General features: G+C 44.0%; 1 protein-coding gene across 4 annotated transcripts in view; it reads right to left on the bottom strand.

Moving 5' to 3' along the window:
• Susd4 (sushi domain containing 4) overlaps positions 1 to 25,992 on the bottom strand; it is a 126,501-nt gene extending 100,509 nt beyond the window's left edge. The window contains exons 1-2 of one of the 4 annotated variants that reach the window (XM_077802349.1): positions 25,758 to 25,992; positions 24,492 to 24,674 (exon numbers count right to left, since the gene is read on the bottom strand). In XM_077802349.1, the coding sequence (XP_077658475.1) occupies positions 24,492 to 24,639 (148 nt within the window). In that variant the 5' untranslated portion in view covers positions 24,640 to 24,674; positions 25,758 to 25,992. The other 3 variants (XM_077802350.1, XM_077802348.1, XM_026407140.2) reach the window with 3 other exon arrangements.
• Positions 25,993 to 26,469: the final 477 nt, after the last annotated feature.

Here is a 26,469-nt window from a genome sequence, read left to right as displayed (position 1 = left end):
ATTTGCTCTATCAGGTTTTAAAGGGTACAGTAGCAAAATCAGATGGTACTGGTACAAGGAAAGACATCAAATCAATAGAATATAATGGAAGGTCCAAAAGCAGATCCAGATATCTATAGTGTTAGTATATTATGAGGGTGATATTTCAAAACCGTGAGGAAATAATGGACTATTCAATAAATACTATTGGTACAACTGAGTAACAATAAATATATCCTCCTTTCTCCAAATGTACACTAATGAACTTTCAAATTAATCAATTGTTTAAATATAACAAAATCAAGTGTAGAAAATATAGTTGGATATTTAAATAACCTTAGGTTGGCAACAAACTTTTGAAGCATGCCACCAAATGGTAGAAACCATAGAGGAAAAGGTTAATAGAATTATCACAAATGCATTTAATGGCAAATGAAAACTACAAGAATCGCTGTAGTATCAGAGAACAGGTGCATATTTGGAAAGAGTTTTCACAAGTGAATGAGAAACAGATCAAAACTTCAATAGAAAAAAATGACAAAGAATACGAACCAATGATTCAAAGCAAGGAACAACCGTGGCCAAAAGACATGAAGGCACTCCACTCTGGTCCCAGAGTCTTCTTTCAGGTTCTTGACCATTCTGTACTTATCTCCTGACACAGGACCTTTGCACAGGCTGCTCCCTCCACTAGGAACACCCTCTCCCTTGATCTTTCCTAGTTTAAGTCCTTCAGCTCTCTACACAAAACCAACCTCCCCAGCAAAGGGTATTCTCTTGAACACTGCCTCAACCCAGACCAAATGAGATTTCTCACTCCTCTCTTATAAGAACTTTCAGTCCAAAGTAGTTTTCCTCCATAGCACACATTTATTTTTTGTGATGAGCAGACTATTTGTCTCCCCTACTGGACAAACTGCCTTGAAAATTAAGTAAAATTTAAAAAAATTATTTCCTTAATTTTACTTATCCATTTTTTGCTGGCCATTGCATCTACAGTGCAATGGTTAAGTCACAGGATAGGTATAAAAAGGAAGGTCATCTGTGAAGTGAGTTAAAATAAAGTCATAAAAGATGAATTCTTAAAATATTACAAAAGATATCATAATATATTTTTAAGTGATAAAAGCAGAGTACAAAATAATATATATGTATCATGTGGGGGATATGCATATGACATGATAGACACACATCACATATTTAAAAGGATGAGGATGACATTTATTTTCTTAATTTTACTTATCCATATTTTCTAAAAAAAATTACATCAACAGACACGCACACACACACACATACACACACACACACATAGACATATGTATATAACTATTTAATAAGATAAAAAGATTCAAACCAGCTATGGTTTTCCTCTCTAACCTAAGGGAGTCCCTGTGCAATTGCTGCCGGAACCACAGTGGCTTCCCTTCCCATACATTCTCCCTGACTCTTCCTCTCCACCCTTCCATCTCCATTTCCATGCACAGAGAGAAAGAAAACCTGGCCCAGTTCCAAGATACATGTCAATCTTTGCTTAGCCACTTCCAAGCCCCATATCACCCATCTTCAGAAAATAAAAACCAAATGTATGAGACAATAAATGTATGAGGTTTTAAGAAAAAAAAAAAAAACCTAGATGTCCTTCAAATAGCCAGACTTCCCCCAAACGGTTAAAAACGGAATGAGTTATAATTTTCTGGAACTCTGTCCCTACTTAGCCTCAAGAACTATCTTCTCAATAAATATATGTGGACAGCTTGACCACCTAAGGAAGTGGAGGAAGGACATATGCAGATTTCTCTACTGAACAGCAAAGATCCACCTTACCATATTTCAAAGCGAGAAGTGTGTTTTATGTGCTTGGCGTACATGGTTTGTGAGATAAGCAAGAGCAAGGATGTAAAAGGGAGGGCTGTCACAGTGGGCTGGAAATGGGACCTCACTTCTCAAGGGAAAACCTCAAACAACCAAAAATATTAACGAGGGGACTGTCCAAGGACCCCACCTGCCTGGCACAGTTAGCACAGGGAAAGCTGGAGTTGCACTTTCCTGGAGGCTTCCTTTCTTGAGAATAAAACTGGCCTGCTTATTTGTAGCTAAGGGAAGAGCGAGTCTTAATACACTGAAGGAATTGCTCGAGATTTGTTCATCCCTGAGAAAAGCTCAGCCTTGAAGGGCTGCCAAGGACAAGGCTCAGTGTAGGCTCCGTAGGGTCAGTGGGCCTGGAATGAGGCTCAAACCTCAATCCTAGAGAAATGCACAACCACGTCCCATCTTCTCCAGACCCCGGGGGCCTTCCTTTAATCAGGACGGACACTTTTCAATGGAGGCTGGGCCTGTTTTCCCTAAAACAAAGCTGGCCCAACTTACCATCCAGGAGGACGGCATGTACCCAGGGAGGACAGGCAGATTGCTTCTTCAAATCCGTCTGGACACTTTTCCTGGGTTCAGAACATTCAGCACTCTTTCTCATGTTCAAGGCTAGGAGTTGGGAGGTTCAAAGAAAAACAGATTCTGTGGAAATAACCACAATTTCCTGCCTATTGTCTCTTCCCTTTGGTTTATAACTTAACTATTCTTCCCTTTCTCTCTCCTCTTCTACAGTTTATTTCTCTTGTTTAAGAAAAAAAACGAAGTTAATAAGAGTAATTGGTTATTAAATCCACATAGATACAACTTCTTCTCCCCAGTATAGAAAGAAATGTGACTGGATGTTGAGGTATAATGCCAGGGAGGTTAATTTACATTGAAGTGGTGCTCACAAACCAATAATGAAAATGCTGTCCCCAAAGTCCATAATGAGCTTCTAATACAAGGCTATTTTTGGTCCTCCACCCCCTCCCTTCTGCAGAGTTCCACACATCGACCACCCTCCCCTGAAGCCCTCATGTCCCTGGTTTTGGTAACAGTGTACTGCCCTGGCTCCCCACCAATCTCTCTGTACATTCCTTGGGTCTTCTATAAGAGAGGTTCAAGGACATGTCTAAGATCCTGTGATTGTTTTTTTTTTTTTTTTTAACAGATGGAGCTGGGATTCAAATCCAGGTCCTGGCTTTTCCCTGGCACTCAAGGGTGCCCCACACAGAGTCCTGGTCCCTCAGTCTCCTCTCTACACCACTGAACACTGATGGTGATGACTACTTCCCATGAGATGACTTCTACATCTGCATTTATAACCCAAATTTCTCCTTTTCCACCTTTCATTCCCAAATGCCTGCGAGGTAATTTCACCTCCATGTCAAAATTTAAATAGCTTAAGACCAAACTCATCATCTTTCTAAAATAAGCCTCCTGCCTGACATTCCCATTACAATTAACAATCCCACTTTTCTATCCCATACCCACATGAGACACCTCTGACTGCAATCTCTTCCTTGGTTTTCCCTGCTATCCTCTTGTTGTCATCCTTTGAAATATGTACCCTGGCTTTCTCTGCCAACAGCACCTCCTCAGGGCCCTCCACACCTCTCCCCTGAAAGACTTCCTCCGGGTAACCCACATCCACCGTCTCCCCTCCAATTTACCATGCCAACCACAGCAACCAGACTGGTCACCCCAGACAGGGTTCTCAACCCACCTGACCTGTGGGCATTCTGAGCTGGACTCTTCTTTTTTCTAGGGGGATGTTGTAAACTGTTTAATAGCATCTCTGGTCTCTTCCCTCCACCAGTAGTATAATCCCTCCCAAACCCACCCCACTCACACCAGTTATAATAAAAAATGTCTCCAGACATTGCCAAATGTCCCAGGGGGTAAAATCACCCCAGTTGAGGAACACAGCCCTAAAGCATGGAACAAACACAGACCTCCTTTCATAGACTCTCAGGGGTTTGCCACAGTGGTCTCCCAATGACTTTGTAAAAAGGGAATACTTTTCAAAGAATTAGAAAATGATTTTCCTAATTATGATTTCCTTTTCCTTGAGGTATTGGACTAGGGTTCAAGGGTTCAAGGTGTACTGGAGGGGAAAAAAAAAAAACAGTCTGTGGAAGAAAAAGCAGACAGGGGTGGCTGGTAAATCCGTCCCTGTCCTCACATCAAGATTCCCTCCACTGAGCACCCCTGGAGTCAACGAGGAAGAAGCCTTCAGGGGAGCCAGAGTGAGACAGCTTACACCAGAGCCCCAGCCTAGTTCTAGAACCTTGTACCTGTCCTTTTTAACCCCTCCCTACCCCAGTCTTCATCTGAAAATGTGTTAAATTTTGCATCTGGAATATCTCCAGATGACATATTAAATGTCTCCAGGCTGACGTATTAAAGGCTCAGTCCCCAATACAGCAATGGGCAGGGGTAGGGCTCTGGGGTGATAACTGGTTCATGGCGGCTCTGATCTCATGAATGGATTAATCCATTGTGGAGTTCATAACTGAATGGACGACTGGAAGGTGGTAGAAACTGTAGGAGGTGGGGCCACATTGGAGGAACTAAGTCACTGGGGGAGTTCTCTGGCAGTGTTCTTCTTGTCTCTGGCCCTTCCTTGCTCTCTCTTTGCTTCCCAGATACTGAGAGATAAGGGGCTCTGCTCTACCACATGCTCCCCACAGTGACATTCTGACTCACCAAAGGCCCAAAGTGATGGGCCAAGTGACTTGGATAGAAACCTCTGAAACTGAGCCAAGATAAATCTTTCCTCCTTTCAGCTGATTTTCTCAGGTACTTCATGACAGTGACAGAAAGCTAACTAATACAAAATGGGAATAAAACAATACCTGATTCACAGGGATGTTTTGAGTGAATTAATATGTATAAAGCACCTGAAAGTACCTGGCATGAAGCAAGTAATGATAAGCATTAGCCAACATCATTACCATTTATTAATATTATTGTAACACTTCCAGCCATATTGCCTGTCTATCCCCAAGGCAGATAGTCAACTTACTCTTCTTTTTTATCGCTCAGTCAATTTACTCTTCTTTTTTTAATCTCAATTCAGAAATATTTATTTCTTTGCTAAGCTAGTAAAATTAATTGATTATTAAAAATCACATGTGAAATGAGAATTTAAAAATAAAGATAATTGATCATAACTTTTATGAAAAACTTTTTTGATAAAGCAATTTTTAATTGATTCTCCTTTGTTATATATGATAGCAGAATGCATTTCAATTCATATTACACATATGGAACACAGGTTTTCATATCTTTGGTTGTACACAACGTAGAGTCACACCATTCATGTCTTCATACATGTACTTAGGGTAATGATGTCCATCTCATTCTACCATCTTTCCTACTCCCATCCCTCCCTTCCCTCCCTCCCCTTTGCCCTATCTAGAGTTCATCTTTTTCTCCCATGCTCCCCCATCCATCCCCATTATGAATCAGCCTCCTTATATCAGAGAAAACATTTAGCCTTTGGTTTGGGGGGATTGGCTAACTTCACTTAGGTTTATATTCTCCAACTCCATCCATTTACCTGCAAATGCCATGATTTTATTCTCAACTTACTCTTAATTATGAAAAAATACCTGAGATGATCAACTTAAAAAGGAGGAAAGGTTTATCTTGGATTATGATTTCAGAGGTTTTAGTCCACAGTCAGTTAGTTCTGTTGCTTTGGGTGGCCCATGGTAAGCATCATGGTAGGGAGAACATGGAGCAGAGCTGTTCATCTCATGGTGGCCAGGAAGCAAAAGAAAGAGAGAAAAAGGCTGGGGTCCACATATCTCCTTTAAGGGCACACCCCCAATGACTCAACTTCCTCTCACTAGGCCCACCTCTTAAAGGTTCCAACATCTCTCAGTAGCATCTCAGGCTGGGGACCAAGTTTTAACACAAGGCCAAAGTAAGCCCTTCCCTGCCCAGCAACACCTCTGTTCATGCTCATATGCAGCCAGCATCTTCTATCACAATTACTGATGACACGATTATTTCCTAACAAAATACCTCAAGCCCCACACTATGGCAGAAGTCCTATCTTAGGAATCATCACTATATTCTCAGCAGAGTCTGACAGGTTGCCCTTCCCACAGGAAATACTCAGTGATCCTAATGTGAATGTATACATGAAATAATTAAGGCACTATTTTTTAATGCTATGATTTCTTATCTGACATAAACATTTTAAAAAGCATATAAATACTCAACTTCTGCTGGACTGAGCTAGATATTCTTACTAATATATACAGTCATTCTTCAATCTCCATGGGGGATTGGTTCCAGGTAGGACCATAATCCCGCCTCCCACCTCCTGCTGCCAGATACCAAAATCTGCAGACGATCAAGTTCCTTTTATAAAATGGTGTAGTATTTGCATACAACTTATGCATATCATCCTGTATACCTTAAACTACCTCTAGATTACTTAGAATACCTAATATAATGCAAATTCTGGGTAAATAGTTGTATTGTTTAGAGAATAATCACAAGAAAAATGACTATATATAGCCAGTTTAGGTGTAATTTTTTCAAATATTTTTTTCACATATTTTCAGCAAATCCACAGTTGGTTGAATCCACTGATGTGGAACTTATGATTACGGAGGGCGAAACGCAGTTGTTACAGAAAAGTTTTCTAATTTTCTCAGTTATTAGTTACAAGGTATTAAGCATGATAAATACTATTTCTCCCCTTTTTAGAGACACGGTGTTGAATTAACATTCTCACATAAATCATAATCTGCTTTATCCTAATTTTGCTTCTGGTTGGCTTTGATGATGTCACCATGGTAAGGCATAGTAAAAGCTAATAGTTCTGCTTCTGAGTTTCCACGTGGGCAAGCCCGGCTCCAGGAAAACAGCTCATACTATACAGTGTCCATGAAACATCAGGCTCCTACCTACCCAACAGGGTACCCCAAAAAAAAGGTCCTGGGAGTTTGGGCCTCTGAGCCCTGGAGCTAAAGAAATTAGCTAAGGCCCGGACATAGTGGGAAATAAATCCCTTAAGTAGCAAAGTGCTTAAGCTATCTCTCAGGAAAAACCCTAGAGCCCACTGAAGGACAGTTTGGACACGCACAGAAGAAATCAGCTCAACCAGTCAATGATCCTTGGACATGACAAGTTCAAAATCCCCTGTGCTGAACATGATAACTCCATCCCCCAAAGAAACAGGCAAGCTCTGAAGAGGCTTGATGGCATTCTATGTCTTGCAAAAGAACTTTGAAACCTCCCTTTCCTCCCATCCACTCAACAAGCAGCCTCTTTCCTCCCACTTCCTTCAAATCCCCCTGCTACCAACCAGTTGGCAGATCTGAGTTTATATCTCCTAACCTATTTTGTCGGATCCCTTGCAATGAAGCTCTTTGTTTTTACAAAACCTGAGGCCACAGTTTGCCTTGGATGTGCACCAGACAGCAAGCTCTTGCTTAGTACCACTCACATTACCCAGCGTGCTTCCAGAGATGGCTGTCAACAATGTTCTGACATCAGAAAAGACACTAGCCTTGGGCCTGCCCACTTGCCTGAGCAACTGACCATTTAATGCCCCTCAGCCAAGCAAGACTGAGACAGATGAGAAAATAATGAAACTGGAACAAACAGAGTGACCTTCCCAGGGAGGTGGATGGTGAAAGACAAGAGCATACTAAATTCCACAAAGATGTTCAAAGATTATCTGAATGTCCCCTGTAACTAGGGGACACCTTCTGAAGCTAGAAGAAGGGTATCTGTATTTGAGGGAAATTAAAAGAAGTACTTAGCAACTCATATGCATATGAAATTACATTACTCAAGAGGTGGGGAGGGGGGCATTCTTCAAGAAGGTTTTGGACAAAGTGATGGAGAACAAGATTCATCAGAGATAAGGAATGACACCAGCAATGATGGCTGGCATTCACTGAGCTTGTTTTAGGGCCAGGCCATCAAATGCTTTTCCATGTGTTATCTTATTTGATCCACACAACCCTCAGGAAGTGGGTCCTATTCTGATTCCCTTGTTCAAAGAAGATGAACGATGTTACCAAGAAGCTCCATCCAAGAGCACATACCAGGGTCTCGGGTCCCAGTTCCAGCTCTGCCACTAAGCTGCACCTTATCCGCTTTCAGGGCTTCATTTTCTCACCAGTGTTAATACGACCTCTAAGGCCCTCCAGCTCAAATACCTCATCCCAAAGCCCAGACTAGGAGAACCATGGATCTAAAACAGCAGGGACATTTGTTACCTTTCTAATATTCATTATTGGACAAAAAAATAACGGTTTTCATATGCAACTAAACCATCCGTTTATAACATTGGAAACAGCAGCATAATCACAGTTATGAAGTCTATAATGCTTCAATATGTCATAAGAACATGCTGAATTACAGAGATAACTGAGACAAAAGCTTCGCCTTTGCCTGTTTATTGGAATATTTCTCATTCTGTCCACATTTTCAGGGAGAAAAATAAAGATAAATATTTTCCACTCATAATTTTCTAGAAACTCAGGCTTTTGGGATCCTGCCTATCATTCATCTCAGACTCTCCTACCCTGCTACACACATGCCTTGCCTATAATAGAGGCTCTGGTACAAGTTTGCAAATTACTCCACCTGTTCTATATCTATTTCTTCCTTTAATATTTATATAGAAAATACTTAACAACAGCGGGAGTTTGGGGTCTGCTGTTGTTTTGTTTTGTTTTGCAATTCTGGAGATTGAACCCAGGGGCACTCTACCATTGAACTACATCACCAGTCCTTTTAATTTTATTTTGAGACAGAGTCTTTACTCATTTGCCAAGGCTGGCCTTGAACCTACCTAGGATCCTCCAGCCTCAACTCCTCAGGTAGTTGGGATTACAGGCACTCACAGCAGAGGAGTTTTCTACATTGTGGTGTATGCAATTGCCAGGCAGGTGAAGGGTTAAATTAAAGGAGGCGCTCTCTGACAGCTGCCAGTCCAGATAGATTTGCCAGCCAGCACTGTCTGCTTCTCCTCTTCTCTGTATCTTCTTTCTCCAGTACATCATGAACTTTTACCTAAAGGCAGGGAAGCCCAAAACCTTCACAGAAGGGTATTGGTTCATCAGTAGGAAAAAATCACTTCCAAATCTCTCAAAAACTGTTTCCTTTCCTGCATGATCTCTATCCAGAGCATACCCACAGACTCACTCTAAAAGAGTTTGTTCTACATTTGTGATCTTTTCTAACCCCATTTGGGTTAATGAACCACCCATCTGAGAGTCTGTTGAAAGCTACAGATCCTCTTCGGGGAAATGCACAGACATGTTTGTACCTGTCATGGGCGGGGTCAAGGAGGGTTCAGAGACCTCCAGAAGTGGTCCATGTCCTTGAGAACCTCTAGGATGTGCTATATTCAGAGAGAACTATACTGCAGTTGACTCAGCCTCTGCCCTGTGTGTCATTCTGCACAAGGCCCCTTCTTTAACAAAAGGGGCTGTGGGTCTCCCTTAGAACATGCCCCCAGCCCAACCTGGACACACAAATCATTCAGATGCCCCATCTGTTTTAAGTATCACAAGAAGAAGAATAAAAGAAGACAAAGGCAATGTTTTGACTAGGGGAGAAGAAAATGCCCCATAAAAGATAAATTTGAAATGACTTAAAAATACAATTGGAGACAGACTCCTATTACTATAGCTATTAACCCATCACTTCTCTGCAGGCCAAGTCCCCATATTAATTCAATATTTACCTGACCTAAAACAGGGGTAGGCCCACTGCATGGCCTGGAGAGCCACTTGCAATTGATTTTTAGTGGCCAGCAGCTGTAATCAAATAATGCAAGTGTCTAGCAGTAGGTTGATTAGGTTAGAGCAAATGTTATGGCCCTGTAATTTGGGAAACTCTGCAAATTTGAACTTCCACATCTTCCTTGGAACCTACCATCAGTGTCTACATGCAGAGTAAACCTTAGGAAATGTTTGGTGAATGACTTAGTGAAATTCATGAATAAGTAAATGGCTTTCAGTCATTCTACCCACCACCAACACATATGGACACCGGCAGTTCTATGTAGCAACACCTTTACTCATATTGCTTTTCCTTCTCTTTCTTCATCCAATTGCTTTAGAATGGAGCGCTGGTACCACTTCTTCATGGAAGCCCTCCCAGATTTCCCCCTGGCTGGGATAAGAGCTCTGAGTCCTCATAGCAGCTTGTACCAGAATTAACATATGTCTTCCTTTGGTATCTTCTAAGAACTGGAGTGTGTCCCACAAAATTCATATATTGAAGCTTTAACCACCAATATGACTATAATTGGAGATATAGCCATTAAGAGGTAATAATGTTAATGAAGTCCTAGGGTGGGGCCCCAATCCCATTAGTTAGTATCCTCCTTAGAAGAGACATCAGAAATCTCTCTCTTCTGCTTCCTACCCTGAACACACACCAAGGGAAGTCCATGTGAAGATACATTGAGGAGGCAGCTGTCTGCAAGCCAGGAAGGAGCCCCCAGCAGAGCCCAACTCTGACAGCACCTTAATTATAGACTCCCGACCTCCAAAACTACAAGAAAATAAATTTCTGTTGTTTAAGCCATCCAGTCTGGTATTTTGTTATGGTAGCCCAAGCTGACTTGGATAGTGTCTCAGACAGACTTGCACACCTGGAGGGCCAGTGTTGTATCTTATTTGGTCCTTGCACATAATAAGTGCTCAATAAGTTCTTGTTGAGTAAATAAAGGAGTGGATAAAGATATAAAGATGAAAAGACTCCCTCACTTTTTCATCCTTATGAGTGAGAGCCATGATTCCACCCTCATGGAAGTAAGTAAAAACTCCACATCCACAGTTCTGCCATTCACAAAAACAGAACAAGGCTCAAGAGCAAGCCAGATGTCATTGTCCTTCCTGCCCATTCCAGCAGCCACTGTTGCTATCTGACCTAGATGTCAGAAGAAAGAAGAGAAAGAGGGAGAATTCAAAATAATAAAATGTATCACTCAACAATATCTTTTATGAATGCAGCAGCAGGCCTTGGCTGTCAAACCCATCTGCAGAGTCCTTCCACCCTTTGATCAAGCTACCAACATGCGACTGGGTCTGGGCACGTGTTTTGTGCTTGGAGAGAAAGTCTAGTGCCTGTCCTCCTGGAACTTGTAATATCATTGTGGGGTCTGACATCAGGGTTTGTTCTCCTAGTCCTTCTCCCAGCATGTGTTATGCAGTAGACAAATGTCGACAGAAATCTAGAACACAAAGAGCACAGTCCAATGGAAAAAAAGATAATCAGTCATGGATGCTCTAAATAAGGAGCCTAATGATGCTGAAACTAAAGATTCCAACAGTCAACATTTATCGAGGACATTTACATGCCATCCATATAGATATATTCAGTTATTTAATCCTTTCAACAGTTTTACAACATGGATGCATAACATTATCCCCATTTTACTGAGACAGAGACAAGTCATTTGCCACACACATCAAGTCATCAAGGAGGAGAGCTGGGATTCCATGCCAGGATGGGGGGAATGTCTGACCCCAGACCTCTTGTTCTTAGTGACTACTTCAATTTGTCACACAGGTGACAGGAACCTTCTTTTTCCTCATCTTTTCAACAATCTGGCTGGAGTACATGCAGAGTTCTCATGTGTTGGTGAAAGAATGCAAGGAGGGACAACATGTTGAGCAAGTACACAGGAGGAAGCTGGTGGATCCACGGGCAGCTACTCAGCCAGGTTCCCTCAGCCTCTACCCCAGAAAGATCCTATGGGGAGCAAGGGACTCCGTGCAAACCCAGACCACTCCCATGTTCCCTTGGCTCAATACTCCATGACTCTGGTGCTCTGAGACTTCTGAGAACAGATTTCCTGGAGCTGGAGATGCCAGGGACCATCTGAGACATCACAGAAGCCTGTGGAAGTGATAGAAGCTGCCTCTTAGGAGATGAGAAGGATCCAGATGGGAGAAAGGAGATGGAGTGGCATCCAGGCTCAGGGACAGCTGTGTGAAGGCCAGCCGGAGGAAAGAGCACTGCCGTCTCTTGGAGCACAGGGTGTCAAGGGGACCAGAAGCACTAATTTGAAATTTGTCCCATCCTAGTTTTTCCAGGTCAATGGACCATCTTTAGAGCATCACCTTTCTCTTCCGACTCTGAGTTTGTGGTCTTTTTGTTCTCCAACTTTATGAAACCATGTAATTCTTAATCAGGAACTGTACTGAAAAATAAAATCCTTCCAATTTAAATTGAAGGCCCAAGAAGCAATAGGCTTGGTACAATCACTCTCCTTTCTGTACTCAGGGAGGCGGAAGGCAAAAATGGCCCTAGGCAGTAGAGAGATGCCTCTCTCCAGACAGGCAGGAATCACCATTTGGTATCTTTCGGATGATTTCTGACACTACCTCCTGTATACCTGCACGTCCGGCTAATTTTCATGGAAGTTAGCTTCTGTCACGTCACAACACTAACACAGCAGGCACTAAAGAAAATGCCACTGTGAGAATACCAAGGCACTTCGGAGATGTGAGGCACTCAAGCTACACAGTCATGAAGGCAGAGATCAGCAACTGGTTCTGCCTTTGATTGGAGATCCTGGTAACCACAATGCATGGAGACACCTAGTAAAGAACAATTGGAACAGCAGCAGGAGCAACAGACCAACAGGAATCTGCCCTTGAGTGTGGCTGCAGTTCTCCACCCAAGATGCAAAGGCAGCTGCTACAGAGATAAGACAGTTTTAGATACTCTGTACATTTCTGGAGCTTCGGAATAACTAGGTCTTCCTTCATCTGGAGATGACAAAGGGCAGGATCTCTGTGGGCTCATTTCCATGTAAATGAAAATGGCAAGAGTAGAATTTCTGCAAAACTACTCTCAAGGGTAGATAAATGCCCTGCTACCTCAGAAAGCCATACAAGACCCTCTGCCATTAAGCCAAAGCCCATAGATCAGGTTGCATTTGAAGAAACCCTTTTCCAAATCAGACCCTGGCATTTCAGGAGTCCACACAAGATAAAGGTCTGAGGACAGTGAGGTGCTGAGCAGAGGCCACAGTGAGGTGTACCGCCCCCCCCCCCGCCAACCAGGCTAACAGGCTGCTTTCCTGAAGTGCTCTGACACTAGAACACAGAGGATTTCCTATGATTTCCACAAAGGCTGAGGAATCCCAAGATCTCCAGCCCACAAATGCCAGAAGCAGCATCCTATACGCAAAGCTAAAAAGAAGATCCCTAAGAGTTAGACACCGTGCAGCTGGAGGTAAGAGGAAGCATTCCACAAAGACAGGCAGTCAGCTCTTCTGTGGCAATTCCTGATTCATCACACTGTCCTACCTGAGCCTGTAGGGGCTTACCCACCATGCCCATACCCTTCTGGCCTCATGTACCATGCCAGATGGGGAAGAGGCAAAGCTAAGGGCACCTGGAGCAATTCCTCCCTCATGAACCACTGCAAATCCTATAATGAATTGCTTGCTTGCCTCCCGTGTTTAATTTAGTTTTCCTGAGGCTTCTTTGAATGCACACACACACACACACACACACACACAAAAAAAAAAGGCAACTGGGCTTGGGCCAACAGCTATTGAGAAGTTCCTCTCAATGGCACAAGGACCTTCTCCTTCTCCAGACGCAACTTATTCACTGAACACGCCAGCAGCAGGGATCGAGCACAGACCGGCACATCCCATTTTGCAGCAAAACAGCTCCTCCAGCTGCCTGACATCATGTCCACACAAAATGAGCTTTCACGGGGTCAGGACCCACACGTTTACATGCTGCACAGAGCATCCCTCACCCTCCTTCTGTACTCAGGGAGGCAAAAGGCAAAAAATGGCCCTAGGCACAGTAGAGAGATGCCTCTCTCCAGACAGGCAGGAATCACTGTTTTGTATTTATCAAATGCCTTCTGACACTACCTTCTGTACACCCGCACATCTCACACCCCTGTGAAGTGCAGAGAAAGGAGCCTCATTGCCCTGGATTTACAGAGGAAGAAACCAAAGCATGGAGAGGTTAAGTGAATTGCTTCAGAGGTGACAGAGCTGGTCACAAGGGTAGGGTGACAGAGAGATCATTCTCTGGCAATCTTAACTTTGAAGATAACTGACAGCTAGGGAATACTGAATCCTTGAAGGACCTGAGGAGAGGGTTGCTCTGGAATTTATACCAGAAGGACCTGCATCCAGAGCACGGAGTACATAAAAATTCCCAGGAGTCCAGGAGGACGGGGAAAGGAGCAGCAGCAGATGAAGTGACCCCATCACCACATCACTGCACTTAGACACTCAGGTGTCTAAGGAAACACAAAGACACACAATCACCCAGGGACTCTGTTGAACTCTGGTTCTCCTCTTAGTTTTGTCCTCCCAGCAAAGACCAAGAAATTCCCCGGCTCGTCTGCAGTTGAGCTTCAAACATCTCTATGCTGATTCTCTATCCCACTAATCATAGCCTTTCTCCCTCCTGGCCCTGTTGACTTTCTGTGCAGTTGATATGGACATCTAGATAGAATTCAGATTACCCAAACATTATGCCAATAGTAACATTAAAAAAAAAGTTTTCTGCCCCCAAATCATAGGAGCAATTAATAGCCAGAACCAAGCATGGTTGGGTTTTTTTAAAAAGTTGTTATTATCAGTACAGATTAGCAGCACAACTCCTCAACTCCTTGCCAGCTTCTCCTTCACTGTGGCTGCTTCCTGGGCTCCATCCTCACATTCTCTTCTTTGCTCATTCCACACTCTCTTCTTGGGAAAGCTGGATCCCTCTTGCAGCCCTCCCAACACAGATGACACTCACATCTCCATCTCCAGCCCAATTTCTCTCCTGTGTACCAAACTGAGTTTTCAATGCCTGATGGACAGATGGTGCTCAAATATATGTCCTGCAGGCAAGGCAAGCCTCCTCATCCAAAATGAACTCATTAGCTTCTCCTCCAAACCACCACTGCTGGGGCTCTGCTAATAATGGCTCTTCCTCTTCCTCCAACCCCACGTCCAGCCAGCTGTCTGGCCTTAGATAATTCTCTTTGCATCTCTTGTCTCCATTTATTCCTCTCTAGTTAAAGCCCTTGGCATGTCCCTCCTGGGTTAATGCAATCGTTTCCTCACTGGCCCTCAAAAGAATATAAATTTTCAGAGGGCAGGACTCTGTTTTGTTTCCCATGGTTTCCTCCACCTAGACTCTGATAGAGGCATGATAAATATTTAATGAGCAAAAATCTCTCTGCTTCTCCATCTTCCACATTGCTAAAAAGTTGCTTTCTAAAACAAAGAATGGATCACATCATGCCCCTAAAGGCATATTGTGTAGGCTCCCAGTTGCCCAGTGTGTACCATTCAAGTTCATAAGCATTGAGGTTAGCTGGGCAAGCAGGCCCAACTTGCCCTTCCTGTCTCTTCTTTCTGCTTAATCTGTCCTTTATTAAAGCTGCCCTGAGCTATTCCTTGTCTTCAGTACATATTCTTTCTCATTCTGAGCCTCTGTTGACTTTATCCTTCCTCCTGTGGGGGGGGGGGGACCTACCTCCCAACTTCTCTGCCTGGAGAATTATTTTATTATTCAAGACCTGGTTCAAATGTCGTCTTTGTTGGTAAGCTTTCCCTTACTCCTCCCTTGTCCCCAGAGTCTCCAAGATAAGTCTCCACTTACTAAACCATCTTATGGTGGTAGATCCTATGGGACTATTGGGACCCAGGATCAGTGGCTACCTGGTGAACGCCTGCAGCACACATCTATCTGGGCCTGTACCACTTGGTATTAGTGTGTATTTATTATGCTAGGTCCCTGCAGGACAATGAAAGCTCTTGGCAGGGCTACCTTCTGCATGATGACTATAGCAAACATTCACTGTCAGTTTGTTTTACATGATATTGATACCTTATATAGTGATGATGATGCATCCCCCTTTTAATGCATTTTATCCTCACAAGAGCCAGAGAAGGTCCCAGTATTGGCCCCTTTTCCCAGATAATGAAACTGAAACAGCAATGAGGTCACCATCACTCAGCCTGCTAATACAGCAGCAAGGAAAACTGGTTCTACTTCGTATAAGACCATGCATATCTCCCATTCTTTACCTCAAGAAATTAAAACATATCCATCAAGTTATTATTAAAAGTAAATGGTGTAGACCAGAAGGATGATAGGGAAAATATCTGGTCCTTCATTTACAATCCAAAGGGAAAAAAATCTGCATGAGCTGTTTAAAGGTCACATACCCATTCAGAACTGTACGGCTCTGCAAGCTTCTAAAAGACTATTTCCCCATTTTGTTTAAGTACAATTTAAACACAGAGGTCACCGCCATCAGTCATTGGATATGCACTGTCATACTATAACCTAAATTTGCAGATGTGTCCCCCGCCAAAACAAAATTGTTAATTTAAAATGCATCCTTGAATTAGATCATTAGGACTCAGTTAGTTAACAGAAGCCAACTAAAAGGACCATTGAGAACCTCTCATAAGATTAACCCTCTAAAAAAGAAAAAAGAATAGCGTTACCTTAGATTAGGTAGAGAGAAGTGATGGGAGGGGAGGGGAGGGGATGGCGGGATAGGAAGGATAGTAGAATGAGATAGACATTATTATTACTGTGTGTGTATATGTCACTGCATGACCAATGTGATTCTGCAACCTGTACACTCAGAAAAATGAGAAATTATATCCCATCTGATTCAAATGTATGATATGTCAAGGTCATTGTACTGTCATGTGTAACTAATTAAAACAAATAAAAAATTTTAAAAAAACAGATCACATTTGTACAAAATAAGCAGATCCTGTTGTTTACGTTATGGATAAAAATCAGAAACTTCTGAGTTTAAGTTTCAAAAAAGGTCTTCCTGTAGAGAACTTGAATTTGACAACTAGTTAGATTAGTGTTATGGACACACCGATGCTAAGAAGTCTACTGTAAGAATGTATTTTACCTTTTTCTTGATAGATTGTCCCTCTAACTGGTTCACCCAATTCAACCACATATATCTTTTAGAAATGTAATTGAGCCCAAGAAATAAAGTCTTTTTGTATTTTGTTACTCTCAGAAAAAAAAAAAAGAATGTAGTGCACGAGTGACCTTCCTTATTCAGCTCTTCTTCCATGCTGGTAATTTCAGGAGATTAAAGTCACTGATTTCAACAGAAACAGGAGACAGCCAAGTGGAACCTTTATTTCCAAAGATCCTCACCCTTACTCATCCTCTCTCTTGAACTTTAGTTCAATTTATTGGGATAATGATGACGTGATCAGTGGTCAAGTTTACTGGGCTCTGCAACTCTTCTCACTTTTAAGAACCAAACTCCATTCCCGCGGCTGGGAACACACTCACATACACAGATTCATTCACACCCATGCCCACAGATAGGCCCTGACCCGCTGGGGCCTGCACGTGCCTCTGCCCCACAGTGGAATCAGTGGAGGCTCACCCACTACAGAGCTCCCAAGTTTATTGTCATTTCCAAATAAATGTCAAGAATTATTTGTTTGACTTCTCTGATGTTTCTAGTTTACCTTCTTTAAGATTAATAAAGCAATTACAATACTCCCTATTAAGAAGCTATTCTAAAATGTACTTTTAATTCCAGTTTGTGAGCAACTCACTTAATTATTTCTATTTGTTTTTCTTCTTGAGTGGATAATTCCTTCTCTTAGAGTAGCATAGTCATCTTTTTTCTTCAGAAATACTAGGCTAAATTCTTCCCTAAAACACAGCATCTCAAGCTCATACCATCAAACACAGCACCCTGCACAGCAGAATGAGTGACTTTGAGATCTCGTGAACAATCACGTCCGATTCTTACTTCAAACTTAATCTTGCAGGGAAATTATTACTCAGGCTCACAAGCCTCAGATATCATTTTTCTTTTACTTTTTAATATATACCAGCTAGATTATCATCTCCATCATACAACTGAAAAGACAGGTTTAAAGCCTGGCCAAGAATTGCAAAGAGGAAAGTCTTGCTAATAGGCCTAACTCCTACTCTAGCCTTGTATGACCATGTTCAGAACCTGGAAGAGCAACTTCACTGAGGATATCTCTTAAGATTGAGAGGGAAGGAGGGAGAGAGAGAGAGAGGAAGAATAAGGAGGAAGAGGAGGAGGAGGAGGAGGGGAAGAAAATAGTCAAAATCTCCTATCTTAATGTGTTAAGAAAATTAAACATTACACAAACAGTAACACTTCAAGCATACATTAGCTAACATATTGTTAGGGCTTGTCCAAGTTGCATGGAAAAGCAGCAGTCCAGGAAAGATATCACCCTGGGAGCCATAAACAGCCCAGAGAATCATCAGAAAGGGATGGAAATGTCAGTAATGGAGGGCCCAAGAGACCAAACATTTACTTACTCACACCTGGCCTCTCAGAGCAGGTAAGAATCAGGGCATGCTCTGTCTGACCACCTCCCTCAAACATCCCACAGGAACCACTTTCACAGGATTCTGGTCCCTTACCTTCCTCCATTCAGAGCCCAAGGGCAAGCACTCTGGCCTTCGCTTTGCCCCAGGTTGTGCAATTTTGTTGTTCACTTGCTGGTATGCTTTCTTTTTTGGTCACAACACAAAGGAGTTCCCTTATATCAGAGGGGAGATGGCAAAAGTTTCAAAATATTTGATAATTGCTGTTTAAAGAGACATGTTTGAGTCAAACTTGATATCATGGGAGGGCGGGTATTTAGGGATTGGAATTTCCCATGTGTGGGCATGCTAAAACAAAGACTGCAATAACAAAGATAGCCTGGGTCATGGTGTCTCAGTTAATAGCCAGATGACTATGGACAAGTGGACTAATCTTTCCATGCCTCAGGTTCCTCTTCTATAAAGAAAGGATAAATAACAATATCTACCCGAGAAACTAAATGGGTTAACATGATTGAAGTGTGGAAAATGACACTAAGCATTTTCTAAATGTTTGCAATTAGTGTTATTAATGATTTGGAAACTTTTATCAATCACTCAGATATGGGCCAGTTTAAAATTATGTCACATCTTTTCCCAGTCTTCCCTGGTTAGCAATAGTTCTTATAAGAGTGGACCAATAAATAGACAAAATGTTGTATATGATGCATCTTCTATATCTGTCCTAGAGGTTGTGGTAGGTCCTGTTGAAACGTGACTGTTTGTAAACAAATCAGCCTGTCTTTTTTTTTTTTTTTTGCCCCTTTCTTCACTCAATTCAGAGGCATTAATTCCAGGGACCTATTCAGACCTATCATTGCTATGTATGACTTTTTCAATTATCAAATACCAAATGAGATTTCAAAACAAGGCAAAGATAAAAAGAAGCAGTCTGCAAAATCACTTTTCTCATTGGTTTCAATAAACAACACTAGATTTTAAGTTGAATTAAAATATATATATACATATAAAACAGAATTTTGTGCAAGCCTTTTACATTTAAACTTTTGAGAAGACACTGACTCCTTCTTACTTGTATATTTCCTCTGGAGCAAGAACTGAGTCCCCTTTCTCTGTATTTCCCCAGGGCATACAACTACAGATGAAAGGATAGAAGAGGGGGAAAAAAAGACATCCTGCCTTTACTCAGAGTTCAGAACCCATCAATTCATCTTATGAGGATAAGTTGCCAGTCCCCTTATGGATATCTGAAACCACGGATAGTACCAAACCCCATGTACACTGCTCTATGTCTTTTCCTAAACATTCCTGTGATAACATTTAATTTATAAATTAGGCACAGTAAGAGACTAGTGGCAGTCACTAATAATAAAATAGAGAAATTATAATGTTATACTATAATAAAAGTTATGTGAATGTCATGTCTCTCTCTCAAAATATCTTTTGTACTCTGTACAAAAGAATGATTCATATCAGGAAGGTCAGAGCAGGATGGCATGAGATTTCATCCCACTCCTCAGAATGGCATGCATTTTAAAAAGTATGAATTGCTTATTTCTAGAATTTTCCACAGAATAGTTTCAGACTGCTATGATGGTTACTGAAACCATGGAAAACAAAAATGCAGGTAAGCAGGGACTTCTATTATCACAGAACCAAAGAATGCTAGTGATGGGGAAGAAATTGAGTCAAGGAGAAGTTACCTAACTTGCCAAAAACCGTGGAGCCATTTAATGGCAGAAGCTCAACACACAGGCTATATCCATTCTTTAAAGACTACAGACCCCTGGTTCTACACCAGAGCTTCCATCTGAAGCTTTGGAAATATGTCTCTGAAACCAAGAACAGAATAACATAGGTGCTTTTCTTCATGTTCCTAATCAATATTTACTAGAAAAGGAGCTTTACCTATACTTGTCATTATTCTCAGGAATTAAAGAACCACTGATTCTCTGTCTTGCCTCTCTAGGTCTCTGAGATGAGAGATTTGCTCCTTATTATATGAAATCCTTCTTTTGTCCCCAAAAGCTTTCGTATTTCATCCTGTGGATAAACTGGAAGAGTTTCCATGCTGCTTACATGAAGGCAACCTTTTGTTGAAGAAATATGCTTTAGAGTTTCAGGAGCTGGGACTTTGTTTACAGACTGAGTTAAGCGCAGTTTAAATTCATGGATTTTTGCACTCTGTCATGTAAGAAAATTTTTCTCAATAAAACTCCAAGACACTCACATCTACAAACCATCGGTCAGTCAGAGGGCATTTGTTCCTACCAGTAGATACATAGCTCAATGCTGTGGTCCCATGACCCAAATGAGATCTCAAGAAGCTTAATCCAGCCACACTAGAACCATGACTAAGGAGTGCAGAGAGGGCAGCCAGACTAGTGGCTTGCCCCAAGTTGGAGGCTTGGAAGCAGAGAAAAGTATAAACACAGCTCACCTGATATTATGCTCCTTCTCTACATTCTTCAGTGGGTCCCATAGTGCCTGCTATGTGGCATGCAAGTTCCTCATTGGAACTTCCAGGACCCTTATAATAAGGCTGAAACCTATTTTTCCTTCTACTCTACTATTCCCTATAAGTAGACTATGTTGTACATTAACCTGACTAAACTGTTTCCTGTAAAGTTCAGGCACATAACCACATCCCCATCATTGTACAAGAAGCCTGCCCCTGAGATGTTCCAGTCATCTCACCCTAAGTGCTACTCCTTCTCTGGGACATTTCCTGATGTTTTCACCAACCTCCAACCTAGAAAACCTACAACTGGAGGTGGCCTCAACTACCGTGAAACTTTTGCACATTTGTAACTCACCCAAGACATTATTTCCTAGATGGTATGGTGGTAATTTGGGAATTTTTTTTTCCCTTGCTTTCAATCAACATTAGCTGAGCATTTACTATGAATCAGATGCTGTGCTGGGTGCCTGGGACATAGAAATTAATTGAGTCAAGGTTCTTGTTCTCAGTGGGCTTATGGTCTAGTAGGCGAGATGATACTATGATAGAAGATGATAACCTAGGGCAATGGGAGTCCAGGTAAGGGCAGAATTTAATGACCAGGGAAATATGAAAGAGAGTATGGCAAGAAAAATTTGTTTCCTGGGGGTGGGGTGGGAAATGAAGTGTAAGGGAGGGATCTTCTAGGTAAAAAGAACATGATGTACAATTCCTCCCTACTACTTCCTGAATTTACTGAGTACCTATATGATTTCCATCTCTCACATCATTCTCATTAAGATAGATATCATAGTCCTCATTTTATAGATGGAGAAACTGAAGCTCCCAAGACCAAGACCCCAAAGCTACCAAGTATCAGAGCCCAGCCTGAGCTCCTGGTAACAGGAAATTCACCTTCAAGGAGCCAACTCTTAGCTCCCATCCTCTAAACCTGGGTGACTACACAGGGAACCACTCAAAACCAGATATCTTCTGGAAAGGTTAACTGGGGCATAAGAAGAAAAGGTTCCAGAATGTGGAAACAGCCATGTCCTGTACCTCCCTATAAACCTAGTGAAAGTCCTCTCAGTGTATGTAGTTTTAATGGCCCCAAAGGAGGGCCCTTCTTCTTAACTCAGAAAAGACAACCTGAAGAGAGTTACCTAGAAGTCACTTCAAGTCAAGCCAGGCCCATGAAAACTCTCAAAAGGCTCAGAAAATTGAATTTCTAGGGCAAAGCATTTTGGTTTTGATGGAGTTCTCCCCCAGCCTTTTCCTTTTTCTCATTATTTTCTCAATTTCTCCCTTTCTAGTTCAAGCTCTTTCTGTAATACTTGTATTGGGCACATGCTTTTCTCTCTCCTAGCTGAGACTATTGTGGTACTCCTTTTCCATTGAAAGCAATCAAAAATGAAAATCCACATTTCAGAACAGGGTCTATTAAATATGTACCTTTTGTGGATAAAAAAAAGAAAGCACTCTCTGAGAGCTGATTTTCAGTTCTGTGTATCACCAAAAGATTAGATAAATTGGGTGAGACTTCTGCTCCCTCGAAGGCCATTTGCATTTGGTAATTGAGAATGATGGCAAAAAGTCAGGAATCAGAAGCAACTTACTTAAGGAATGTCTTAAGTCTAAAGCATTGCTAATCAAAGAATGGTTTGGGGACCCGTAGGAATGCTTCATCTGGAAGCTTATTACAAATGTAGAATCTCAGGCCCCACCCCCGCTGACCAATGGAATCAGAATCTGCCTTTTAACAAGATCCCAGGTGACTTGTGTGCACATTAAAGTTTGGGGAGCATAGGTCTAGAGCCAAAGTAATGCTGCTTTTATTGTCATCCTGGACACCTCAGGTGGGTTTCTTTCCTAAGAAAGAAAATCTCTGTTTAGTGAACTCCATAGAATGTCCCCCCACCACCCTTCTCTGTCCAAACTATTTATTCATAGAGGAATTCTAAAATGATAAACATTCAACAAATTATACTCTCTGCCCAAAGAAGTTCAAGGTGAAACAAGGCTACTGGCCAGCCTTTCCCTAAAAGGAAAGATCTGAACTTGGGACGTAAAAGACAGCTCTTATTCCCACTCTCTTTTCCAAGGGTCTGAATCTCTTTGCTTATTCTACTCCTCTCTGGGGGGTGGGGGGTGGGGGAAGAACCTCCCTATGGACTACACAGGTAAGTGGAGAGTCTGAAGGGCATGCTCTGCCCTGGGTCTTAAGGAAGTGTAATAAATACAAATGGGAGGAACCAAGATCATAATCTTTAAATCCAGGCTGTGCTCAGACCTCACACATCCAATAACAAGACATACATAGATAAATTAATTAATCTGTCATCTATCTACATGAGAGACATCAACCAGGAAGAGGAAAAATCGTGTGGACCTGGTTGGAAGGAATGAAAATTAGAACTGAAAGGCAAGAGAAGAGGAGAGGGGAAATGGCCCAGTCCTGCCCATTGTGTCCTGTCCCTTGATTTCTACTTGCCAGTGAGGCAGAGGTAGTTAGTGTTCAGGGCAGGGCAGAAGCTCTGACCAGAGCCCTAGCAGACTACACAGAAACTGATCTGACCTCACACTGGACCTTGTCCCCTATGAAAAGGATGCCTGTCTCAGAGATATTTCTATTTTTAAAAAATTACTTCTTGATAAAACTAAACAAAACAAAACAAAAACCAGGTCCATATCCAAAGCAAACACTTTCTCCCTAATTCTGACAGATGCGCACATCATAACAAACACTTTAAGGTTCCAGGTATCTTTCACACATCTAAATGGAATGCCTGAATTAGGGACCAATTTGCTATTCTCCTCCCCCACTTTGGCTAATTTTTCATTCATTTTTTCCATCTTCATCTTTGGATTCTCTTAAACAGCAATATTTTCAAACACATGAATGGTCTATTTATACCAAGCAATACTTGTTTTTCAATTGGCAATAATTTAATCACATATTAATAGTATTTCGGCTCTGGAAACACAGTTCTGTCCTTTTCACATCCACATCAGCATGCCCTCAGCAAAAATTTGGAATGGACAGCAATGATGGACAGCAGTAAGTAGGGGTGGCAGGGATATGCTTAGGCTCTGAAATTCAGACAGGAACTCCATTTGTCTTCCTCTACCACAACCAAAAGATAGCCCTGTCCCTCAAACCCAAGTATGTTATAGATTATCCGCCTACAGAGACTGAGGCTATCAATTTTATTTCAGCAAACTTCCACTTTATAGAAGAGCACTTGACTTGCTTCCCCCTGTAAATCAGACCTAGATGAACTAAGCAATCTTCCAAAAGAAAAAGCTCTGCATCCCCTTCCCACCCCCAACATGCAGACATGCTTGAACACACTACTTTCTGAAGAAAGAGAAAGTTAACTTTCAAATAAACCTGTCCTTCAGTCAGTCTGGCCATGTTTTCAGACCTTTTACATTTCCAAAGATGGATCTTGTAACTCTTGACTAAATCCAGAGGATGAAACCTGACCTCTGTCTGTCCAGGGCATGCGTAAGGGTCAAAGGTCCACAAATACACCACTTCCCCTCCCCCCAACACATACTTCTTTCTCTCAAAGTGAGAATAATGGATCAGACTTTATTATTCTTTCTTCAGAGAAGCCAGGCCGGGCTGCTGCTGGGAAGCTCCAGACAGAATGTGGGTGTGTGAACCTGTGCGGGTTCCACAGAGGAATTTTCTGGGAACTCCAGGCGTTTTGAATAAAGGGTAGGTCTGAGGCTGGGGCACAGACCTTGGGTTTCTCAGGCATCTCTGAAGTCTGGATGTACAGAGTGAGGGCGTGTGCAGCGGGGCTGTCCTGCCAATCTGGCTCCCCTCCCTGCCCGGCCATGGCCATCCCAGGCCCTCTGGTCACAGCGGGGTCACTCACCACCCGTGAGCTGTGCAGGGCCAAAGCACAGCGCCAGCTGAAACCACAGGATCACTGCCAAGAGTCTCTGGGGGGACTGAGGCTGCTGCTGCTGCTGCTGCTGCTCTAGAAATCCATCTCCATTGCTCGGGTTCATTCCATGATACATCTTTCATCCACAGAGGGCATCCAGCTTGCAAGAGTCTGCAACCACGAGCGGAACACGACAATACCCCGGGCTGCTGGAGCTCTGGGCCACGCTCCCACTCCTCGGCCCTGGGACCCGGCGCCTCAGCTGCGCGGGCTCCATCCCAGTTCACCCCCGCAAGGCCCCCGCCCCCTTTCCCACGGCGAGATCTGCCCGCCGCCCCCAGCGCAGGGTACACTGAGTAACAGCCGCCGTGGGATGCTGCGCGTGCGGGAGGGATGGAGGAGGGGAGGGAGAGCAGGGGTTAGCGCACATTGGCTCTGCGCCGGTCCCCGGGATTCAGCGGCTGTGACCATGACAGGAAAGTCTAAAGCCTTCTAGCGTCTAGGGGCTGAGAAAACACTTTTCCCCGGGCCTAACCATTTCACTCTTAGGAATCTCACAATGTGGCACCGGCTCCCCCCAGCTACTTCTCTGGTTTTCCCTGGGATCGGGAGGGTCCTATTGCCCTAGTCCCCAATGAGATTGCGCTGTCAAAAAAATTCCTCCCTTGGGGAGCAGAACAGGACACAAACTCCCCCTGCCCGGCCTGCGTGCGCCTCCCCGAACTGGAAAGCCCTTTCCGGGCTCCTGGTCTTACCTGTGGGTCTCATGCATGCAGCTTCCTTCCCTCCTCCGCCTCCTCCCCCCGCCAGTCTAACCCGCATCTGTGCGCGACCTCTGCTGCCGCCGCTGCGCGAGCGAGCAAGACGGAAGCCTCGGCGGCGGCGGCGGCGGCAGCGGCGGCGGCAGGACCCGGCTCCAGCGCCCCCCGCCTGCCGCCCGCGCGCTCCCTCCCCAGGATCCCCCGAGCCAGCGGGAGTGGGGGTGGCTTGGGGGGTACTGCAGCCGGCCGCGCGCCCCTGGGGAGGCTCCCGCGCGCCCGCTACCTGAGCTCGCGAGCGCGCGGCGGAGGCGCGGAAAGGGGGAGGGGGCGGAGACGGGGCGAGGGACGCGCGGCCGGGTGCGCGCGCTGGCGGCCGCGCGCCTCCACGAATCGAGCCGGCGCCGCGGCGGGGGAGGGGGTCCGGCGGAGGGCGGGGAGGGGGAAGGGGCCCGCCGCCGCCGCCGCGACCAATGGGAAGCTGGCGCGCCTGCACCTGTCGGGGCGCGAGTCGCCAGGCAGTAGCTCTCGCTCGCTCGCTTTCTCTCACACACACAGAGGCCTGTCGCGTCTCTCCAGGAGCTGGACCGCGGCCAGCTGCCCAGACGCTGCGCGAGCCACTGTGCCCGCCGCGGCCGTGCTCTGGTGGCCCCAGCGCGCTGCGCGGCGCGTGAGAACGCTAGCTCCTTAGACTGCGGCCGTGGAGGTGGCTGTGTGCCGAGGAGTCCCGGCACTGCCCTCCAGTCCCCACCCCAAGAGTCTCACTCCGACTGGGTTATAACTTGAAAGGGGCGGAGCAGAGGGCGTCAATTGCTAAAGCCTTTTCGTCCCCGGCCTTACACCCCACCCCACCCCCATCCACCTCCGCGGAGGTTCTGCTTGTCTCCTCAGAGCCCGTAGGACAACCCGAGACCGCCGAGACACTCTATTCCTCCCCCGCACCTTGGTGTTTTCTCTTTTGCCAGCTGCAGGTGTTGTGAGCCAGGACTCATGGCCTGTTTTGGGATACACTGATCTCTCCGGATCTTGGCTTAGGAGGCGCTCTCCCAGGGAGGCGGGACGTGCTGGGTGCCAAAGCAGAAGGTTGGGTACCTGGGGCTGTGAATCGGAACCTAAGAGTTCTGGGGGCTGTTTGTCCTCCTAGCCCCCAAAGGAGAGAGCTCTCCTGGCTGGCGATCCCTGCGCGGTTTGCTCAGCTAGCAGCGGGT

The sequence above is a fragment of the Urocitellus parryii genome, chromosome 9, assembly GCF_045843805.1.
Source record: "Urocitellus parryii isolate mUroPar1 chromosome 9, mUroPar1.hap1, whole genome shotgun sequence".
Classification (NCBI taxonomy): domain Eukaryota; kingdom Metazoa; phylum Chordata; class Mammalia; order Rodentia; family Sciuridae; genus Urocitellus; species Urocitellus parryii.
The sequence above is the reverse complement of the archived record's forward strand: the minus strand, read 5'-3'. Positions and strand labels throughout refer to the sequence as shown.